At 52.1% G+C, this 9022-nt stretch overlaps 2 protein-coding genes across 2 annotated transcripts; one reads left to right on the top strand and one right to left on the bottom strand.

Moving 5' to 3' along the window:
* Positions 1-2206: 2206 nt before the first annotated feature.
* On the top strand, positions 2207-5951 carry LOC119329721 (probable cinnamyl alcohol dehydrogenase 5). Its single transcript, XM_037602797.1, has 4 exons — positions 2207-2422; positions 4513-5140; positions 5248-5401; positions 5508-5951. Exons 1-4 carry the CDS (start codon positions 2310-2312, stop codon positions 5726-5728), a joined length of 1116 nt encoding a protein of 371 aa, XP_037458694.1. The 5' UTR covers positions 2207-2309; the 3' UTR covers positions 5729-5951.
* Positions 5952-6071: 120 nt separating this feature from the next.
* On the bottom strand, positions 6072-7143 carry LOC119329722 (CASP-like protein 5B3). Its single transcript, XM_037602798.1, has 3 exons — positions 6881-7143; positions 6532-6667; positions 6072-6420 (listed from the first exon to the last, which is right to left on the bottom strand). Exons 1-3 carry the CDS (start codon positions 7009-7011, stop codon positions 6217-6219), a joined length of 471 nt encoding a protein of 156 aa, XP_037458695.1. The 5' UTR covers positions 7012-7143; the 3' UTR covers positions 6072-6216.
* Between the last annotated feature and the right edge of the window lie 1879 nt (positions 7144-9022).

Here is a 9022-nt window from a genome sequence, read left to right as displayed (position 1 = left end):
ACAAATAAAATCAAATGATCCTATTTTCAAAATTTAAGAAAACTCAAATATGAAAATAACGAAATCCCCAACTCTCTCCGTGGGTCATTGAGTTGCTTAGAATTTTCTAGGATAAAAACCCAAAAGCAAATGAAATCTGATATGCATGATGATCTAATGTATAACATTCCAAATTGAAAATTTGGGATGTTACAGAGACTTGGACTCTATCTTCTCTTGGCCCAAAAGTAACGTGAGAGGACTTTTTGAACATCACCTAAACTTCTCTTTTTCCCTTATCTTCATACGTGGATTGTACAAATGTCCCATACACCTGTAATTAGACATGGCAAAAAAATTTGTGAAGTATTTTTGTATTGGATGACATAAATAAATTATTACATAGTTTGCATTAGAAATCACCTCACAAATATACATGTATGCAATATTTTTGGTCGTATCCAAGGTAGTCATGTCCTCATCAGTGGGGGTTGGTGGTCGTAGCGTATAGGGCACGGTTGTCGGCTTGATCGTGCGCTTATGGGCTTGCATGCTCTCTGAGTAGTCCATACGTGGTTAGTTTGTATTAATTTTCGTTTGGTTTTTGTTAATTAACTAGGCAATTCTCTTCTTAATTAATAGACGATACAAATATTTTGACTCCGTTTCGAAGAAAAAAATTGATTTCACACGGACGTGGAGTATTTCTGTATTTGCACCAGAGCTCAAATGCTCCTGGTGAACAGTGAAATTAGGGGAGAATTTTAAAAATTCCAATTTTTTGTGGTAGCCTTTGACAAATGTTCTATGTGCTTGCAAAATTTTATCATGAATGAACATTCCTAAAAGTCGTGCCAAAAAAATCGATACTAAATACTATTTCTGAAAGCATTTTGGAGTACTAATTTCCTTTTTCTTTTTGCCATGACTTTCACGGATGTCACTTCGTGACGAAAATTTTCAAGCTAGAAAACATTTTTCAAAGGTTACCATGAAAACAATTCAGATTTTTTGAATTTTCTTTCGATTTTACTGTTCACCCGCAGAAGAACACTCTCGGTTTCGCTCACGCATAGGCGACTACTACAAATCATCCGACTTATTTCCTAGCGAAATCAGTCGTGTCGCCAGCCGTGCGATCCATTCTTTCCAACCCTTGATACATCAACGCACGCCGAGTCGCTGACCCTTCTCTCTCGCGTCGCGTTCAACCAGCCCCCGTGCTTCGATCTCACAGCACCGCATGTCGCCGTAGCACCGGAGAGCCGCCATGACCAGAGCTCCATAGCAACACCAAAACGCTACGTCTAGCGGCTGGCGAGCACTCCGACGGAGCTGCAATGGAGCCGACGGCGAGCACTCCAATGCAACACCAAAAGCTTCCCTCGAGAGCCGCCAGCGACGTTGCATCGAGCCACTGCGGCGCTGCACTGAGCCGTCGGCGAAGCTCCAATGCAGCCGCGACGGAGCTCCAACGACCCCGGCGGCGCTCCATTGCAGCCCCGGCCGCGCTTCATTGCAGCGCCGACGATGACAGCGGATGCTGCGATGCAGCACGCGGCGGCCATGGCGGAAGTTGCGATGCAGCGCACGACGACGACGGCGCAGGCTGCTTCGCCGGAGCTGCAGTGGAGCAGCGGTGCAGCGACGCGAGGCGACGGCGGTTTGCAGCAGCGGCGAAGAGCACGGCGTGTAGGAGCAGGCATAGCAGAAACGCGAGTGGTGGCGGGCCGGCACTGGTGCCGATGGCGCTGCCATGGTTGTGTTGTGCCGCAGGAAGAAGAAAAACGAGGAGAAGAAACGAGCAGCTCAACGCGTGCAGGAAAGAGATAAGGGAATGAAAGGATAAGCAACTCGTTGGGCTCACCAGACACGTGGCGAGCGTTAAAGGCGACTTACGGAGCGCGTTGATCAGCCGGTTTATTTTAAACGATTTCCATCTTCGTTTCGTTTTCATCCTTGGAGAAGGGAAGAAGCGTGAGATACCCCTTCAAAAAAAACGCACGAAGTGTGTGGGTGGACGGGATGCTTTTCTCTTCGAGTCGGCACGCACAGATGGCCGATGGGACGGCCAAAACTGTTCACACCCAGACCCAGCCGCACCCACGAGCCACGAGTGGGCTGGAGCGACCGAGGCCGATCGGCGCGGCGATGGCCCACTCGGGCACGTCCAGACCTACGGGCCTTCTATAAAAGGCCCCCCCTCCCTCCCCACCGGGTCGCCTGCCTGCCATCGAACGTCTAATCGCCTCACACACAGGAAAGGCAAAAAAGAAACCAAAACCTCCGGGGAGTTACTCTAGAGATTTCCGGCGGAACCTCGCGTCAGGATGGCACCCACGGCGACGGCGGCGGAGCAGAGCCAGCAGCACACGAAGAAGGCGGTGGGTCTGGCGGCGCTCGACGCCTCCGGCCACCTCTCCCCGCTCGCCATCACCCGAAGGTAACGCACGCAGCCCGCTCTCGATCGCCCCGCCCCTCCCCGCCCCGTACGTAGGGTTCCGGTGCCGCTAGCACGCGCATCTAGCCCGGCGTCAGGCGGCTAGCCATGTCCGCCTGCGCCGCCGTCGCGCGAATATGCGTGGCCGGGGGTTCGGACGGCTCTGATCCGGACGCGGCGGTTGTTGCAACGCTGTGCGCCGTCCGATCCGCTTGGTGTTCGCTTGTTTTTCCGCACGACAACCCTTTGCTGTAGAGTACGTACGTGAGATCGATGCATGGTTCCGTGGAATAATTTATTCTCCTTAAATTGTCGTGTAGCTCACGAAGGTTAAGGTTTATTGGATGTTGATCTCGGAAGTTATTAGCGAGATTTCGTCTTAGAGCGACCCTCCCAGTATTCCGATGGCGACCTCCCTACGATTTTAGCGAATTTGCGCGGCCTCGCACAAGTGATTTATCTCGTAATTCTCATTTGTCCCGATGCAAATTCTCAAAATAGTCTCTGTGGCATGTCAGTTTGTTTCCCTAGTAGGTTAATGGTGGCTATTGGGTTGCTTTCCGTGATTTTTATTTGTTTGTGAAATTCGGCCTTTGCAAAGGGGGCCTAAATAGAGGGGTGTCGTGAAAGATCAGTGGCATACTCCGACCAAGCATATCCATGGAAATAAAATCTGTACGAATTATTATGTGTCCAGTACAACGAAATATCGTGTGTCCAGTACAACCATGGGATTGCCGCGGGTCGTTTTCCTTTCGGAATCTTGATGCGACGCCACTCTTGGTTGTAAAAGGCACATACATGTGTCACTCTCGGTTATTTGTCACTGTTAGCGAGTACAGGAATCTCGGAACAAAAAAAAAACGAGTACATGAGTACTCATTACTTGTGTGTGCGCGTGTTTGTGTGGCATGAATCGAGTCGCTCATGTGGGCATACCCCAACGGCACACCTGTTTCAGTGACTGCATTGATTCGTAGGAATTGGCATGCTTTGACTGGCCGGCAAGGAGGTTGTGGCGACTCTGATCTTTTTTTTATTACAGCTTATTTGGAGATATTGCTAGAGAATGAACTACAATTTATGTTCTTACATCTGTCACGAATAGCGGATACTGTACTACTGTATAGTTTGTTTTAGTTTGATTTGGTGCAAACGGTACCACCACAAGTTTGTCACAAGAAATCATTTGATATATTATTTTTATTTGTTTATCTATATAAACTAATGGTGTTAACATCTGGCAAACCATGCCCATTATGGAGGTCTAGTTTGCAGTTGGAATCTAAGATTCGTGTAATTCGTAGATGGTGCTAGCAGTTTTATGTCGTTATCATAGCCACGCCAGTGTGCTACGAGCTGTATAAGTTTGTTGATGGTTGGTCTTAATTAGGATTTGAAGTCCTAGAATTTGCTTTGCAAATTATTTTCTAAAATCGCTATTTTCCTGAAGAGTTATTGGCTGAATCATGTGATTTACTCAAAACTAAAATTGGTCGTTTGGATGTATGACTGACAGGCTAGACTAATTGTTCGAGTGACCACTGAGTTGAGTTGATAGACGAACCCATATGATCCACTACTATATAAACAAATGGTGCCTACATCTGGTCAAACCATGCTCATTATGGAGCTGTACTTTGCAGTTAGAAATCTAAGATTGGTGCAGTTCGTAGTTGGCGCTAGCAGTTTTATGTCGTTATCATAGCCACGCCAGTGTGCTACGAGCTGTATAAGTTTGTTGATGATTGGTCTTAGGATTTGAAGTTCTAGAATTTGCTTTGCAAATTATTTTCTAAAATCGCTTTTTTCCTGAAGAGTTACTAGCTGAATCATGTGATTTACTCTAACGAGTAAAATTACTTGTCTGAATGATAAAATTAAGCAGTTTGTTCATTAAAAAAAACCCATCAAAACCAAATTGATCGTTTGAATGTATGACTGACAGGCTAGACTAATTGCTCAAGTGACCACTGAATTGAGTTGATAGACGAACCCATGATTTACTACTAAGACTATTAGCCTGATCTACACACTCGCATCTAATAGCGTTTCTTTTCATGACGCTTCATGTTTCCCTAATCCATCTTCAGGAGCACCGGAGATGACGATGTCGTGATAAAGATTCTGTACTGCGGGATCTGCCACTCTGACCTGCACAGCATCAAGAACGACTGGAAGAACGCCAAGTACCCCATGATTCCCGGGCACGAGATCGCCGGCGAGGTCACCGAGGTCGGCAAGAACGTGACCAAGTTCAAGGCAGGCGACCGTGTCGGCGTCGGGTGCATGGTGAACTCGTGCCAGTCCTGCGAGAGCTGCGACAAGGGCTTCGAGAATCACTGCCCGGGCATGATTTTCACCTACAACTCGGTCGACCGTGACGGCACCCGCACCCACGGTGGCTACTCCAGCATGGTAGTGGTGCACGAGCGCTTCGTGGTCCGGTTTCCAGACGCCATGCCGCTGGACAAGGGCGCGCCCCTGCTGTGCGCCGGCATCACCGTGTACAGCCCCATGAAGTACCACGGGCTGAACGCCCCTGGGATGCACCTCGGCGTGCTTGGACTGGGCGGGCTGGGCCACGTCGCCGTCAAGTTCGGCAAGGCCTTCGGGATGAAGGTGACCGTGATCAGCTCGTCGCCGGGGAAGAAGCAGGAGGCCCTCGAGAAGCTAGGCGCCGACGCGTTCGTTGTCAGCAAGGACGCCGACGAGATGAAGGTATGCCGACGTGCCCGACTCTGATCATCAAAGACCCTAGATGGTTGTTTCTCCGGTGGAGAAGAAAACAGGAGTCCATGTCTGCTTAATTTGTGCTGTGTTTGCAGGCTACTATGAGCACCATGGATGGCATCATAAACACGGTGTCTGCAAACGTGCCCATGGCCCCTCTCTTCGGGCTACTCAAGCCCAACGGCAAGATGATCATGGTCGGCCTCCCGGAGAAGCCTATCGAGGTCCCTCCCTTTGCTCTGGTTGCCAGTAAGTTCTCGGATCTCACAAGCCTAGACATCCTCTCCGATCTCGCAGTCCACAGGCATTTTGTGCTTAACTGATACACATATTGTGCGTGTGGCTGAATTTGCAGGGAACAAGACCCTGGCGGGGAGCTGCATCGGCGGCATGAGGGACACCCAGGAGATGCTGGACCTCGCGGCGAAGCACGGCGTGACGGCAGACATCGAGGTGATCGGCGCGGAGTACGTGAACACGGCCATGGAGCGCCTTGCCAAGGCCGACGTCAGGTATCGATTCGTCATCGACATCGCCAACACCCTCGACAAGGCCGCCGCCGCCACAACCGAGTGACCGCCGACGTAACTCTCAGCACTACTCACGGTCCACGTTGGTCTCTGGTTCTCTGCTATTATCACATACTTTATCTCCAGTAGTAACAATACACAGTCTAAAATTATTGTCAGTGATGTATTTTTTAGACAAACTTGTCAGTGATGTATGCATGGTGCGATGTTGTTCGATGATGGATGACAAGGTTGGCTTCTTGCCGGGATAATGGACTGCCTGCTTAGCTTCTTGCACCGTGGAGGCTATCTGTACCTCGTAGCCACAATAATTACTCCATCCATTCCACGTCAAAATATAGGAATTTTGTTCCATTAACAGAATAGTTTTACCAGAACTAAGGCGCTGATAACCAGCTCCAAAAACAAAGATGAGCACTATCAAACAGACAATCTATGTACCAACTACCAAGTGGTGAAGCGTGTCCCGAGCACTCGCAACTGATTAGCAGGACGCGACGGTGATTCTAAGCGCGTAGTGAGATACTGAGATCACTAGAAGAAGGAGATGAGAAGCCAGAACCCGGAGAAAGAAGAGGCGGCTTGCAGCAACCACGCGATGAACGCGAGGGCGACCGAAAGCTCGAACTGGGCGCAGGGCAGCCGCCGGTACTCCGCGCAGAACCTCACATCCATCCGGAAGAAGATCGTCACGCTGGCCGCGGCGCAGGCTCCCGAGAACATGAGAACCGCCAGGACCTGCAACGCATTCGCGGCCGACGTGATCGTCGGGTTAGATCTCTCCTAGCCCAAGATTCCAACAACTGGTCGACTCAGAAGACCGATTTCACCCAAAGTGAAAGGGCTTACCCAGTCGCCGATAAGAAAGATCAATATGAGTTCCGGGGCGGTGTGAAGATCCTTCTTGTTCCTCAGAGCAAAGATGTCCACGCAAGCAAAGCCCATGCTCCACAGAAACTGCAGGGTCAACGCGGTATCCAGGTAGCTGAAAAAAAGGGAGACCATGATACACTGGTTAGATGATGTCAGGCAGCTGAATTTTGAAGAGTGGTCAAGAAATTTAAGACTTCACGTGCAGTTCATAGCCTCGATGATATCATCAACTTGCTGCTACTTGTTACTCGAGAAAGGATTAGAAGAAAGAAGTATCATCATCGCGGGAGAGTGGAATTAGTGGAGTGGTAGTGGGAGGGAGTACAAGTAGGCGCTGTAGTCGGAGGAGCCGAAGGCGGAGGCCATGGCCGAGGAGGACGCGGCGGCGAAGACGCACTGCGACAGACGCAGCGCCATGCCGCTCCATGTCCCGGGGCTCCCCACGATGCGCTTCATCGATCCCCTGCCTGTGCCTGGGCTCTCGCTTGCTGCTTGTGTGTGCTCTGGCTTGTGGAAGATGAGATGGAGAGGTGATCGCCAAGAGCGGAGCAGGAAGAGCTGGAAGCCTGAAACTGAACGAATACGTAAGGGCCGTGTGGGGTGGGTCACCTCTGCCTGGTTGTTTTTGAGATGCAGTTAAACGCAAACGAAGTACGTAGTACCTCGACCAGCACTTGGAAACTTCGCGGTGCGTTCCTTGGCCGCCGAGTGTACATTTCTTTCTGTTCACGCGGTCTGTCACCTTTGCTCTTCGTCCTATCCCGTTCCTTTCTGTTTTTTTGTTGGTCCTCCTACCCACAACGGTGCTAGCTTGATACGTCCAACTCCTACCTATTGTTCCTAAGATCAAACTAGCTACTTGATGCCGACTCTACATTGGCTTAGTACGTGCAAATAAATGAACCAGAAAAGAAAATACCATCATCTTTTCCTTGTACGAGTAAGAGGTCCCATTGCCAAGAAATCCCGGTGTTCCGGGTTTTGACGAGGAGAACCCACGTAACTTTACCCCTTTGCACCAGACGCGGAACTGTCTTAAATGATTCCAAAAGAAGGGGCGATAATGGGAGGGTGATAACACCGTGGAATACATCTAGGGGGCATTCTAACGTGCGAGAGCGTGAGCGTGTCCCCGCCGTGCGTCACTCCGATGCCGGCGTCCACTTCCCTGTCGTGTGCCTTTCCGGCTGCGGCGTCCACCTTTGGGTCCCGCTCGTTGCCGGCGGTCGGCTCTCTCCTTCCCCCCTCCTCCCTTCGCTTGTTCCCGTCCCCGCCGTGCCATGGCGGAGAGTCCGAGGTCGGTCACCTCTACCTTCCATGGTGAGCGGCCGGTGGTTTCTGGTCTGGGGCTCTCGTCTGCCTCTGAGGGGTCGGTGGCGGTGGTGGCTCCGGCCGCGGCTGACGCTGGGGTGCGCTCGTCGCCTCAGATCTCGCGGTGGCAGGAGGCCCCTGCATCCAAGAAGACCATGTGGCGGCGCCGCCATGAGGAGGGCCGGATGGCTCCAGCCATGCGCAGCCAGTCGCCGCCTCGCAAGGAGGTCTCGCAGGAGATGCGGGACAAGTGCTTCCGTTGTTTGGCGAAAGGGCATTTCCTGAAGGACTGCACCAACGATGTGATCTGCCTCCGGTGTGGCTTGTCGGGGCACATTGCGTCGCAGTGCAAGCGGCCGCGCAGCCCTTCCCCGGTGGAGGAGCTCCGGCGGGAGGCTGCGACCAAGGTCGCGCGTTGGTCTGGTATGGTGGGTGTGACATTGGGGCTTCGTGCGGTGGGTGGAGAGGCGCCGCCGAGGCGCCTGCCTACGCCCCCGCCCCGCCCCTTCCTTCGTCGCGCCCTGCACTGACGGTCCTAGCGTGGCCCCGCCTTGCTCTGCTGTGCCTGCAACTGGACTCGGATATGGAGATTGGACCGGGTGAGCGTTGCACGGTCATGAAGACCCGTGGGATGGATGAGCTGGAGGGGAGACTTCAACATGCCATGGTGGTGTACGTGAGTGGTGACAGGGAGGAGATTTCGCCGATGTGGGTGCTGGACGCGTTGCAGTCCAGGATGGGCATCCCGCCGGACAGGGTATCGGTTCATCGGTTCAGGCCGAAGGACTTCCTCATGGTCTTTGCAAGGAGGGAAGACAGGAACAGGATGGGGCTCCGGCCGGTGCTTGAGTTCCAGGGGCATCGGCTGTCTTTCAGGAAGTGGATCAGACAGTCGCAAGCAGTATTTGCCGCCATGAAATTCAAGGTGGGTTTGGAGCTGGAGGGCATCCCACCCCACGCTTGGGAGTTGGATGTGGTGGAAAGCCTGCTGGGCAGGTCATCCATCATCGAGGCGTTGGCGCCAGAGACCTCGTCGTGGGCGGACATGTCGTCGTTCAAGCTCACGGCATGGACGGCGGAGCCGGAACAGATTCCATCTCGCCGGTGGCTTCCTGTGCCGAAGCCGGCGGAGCAGAGGGAGATCTTCGAGCCGAAG

Source organism: Triticum dicoccoides, chromosome 7A (genome assembly GCF_002162155.2).
Source record: "Triticum dicoccoides isolate Atlit2015 ecotype Zavitan chromosome 7A, WEW_v2.0, whole genome shotgun sequence".
Taxonomy (NCBI): domain Eukaryota; kingdom Viridiplantae; phylum Streptophyta; class Magnoliopsida; order Poales; family Poaceae; genus Triticum; species Triticum dicoccoides.
Note: the sequence above shows the minus strand (reverse complement) of the source record. Positions and strands in the feature narration are given on the sequence as shown.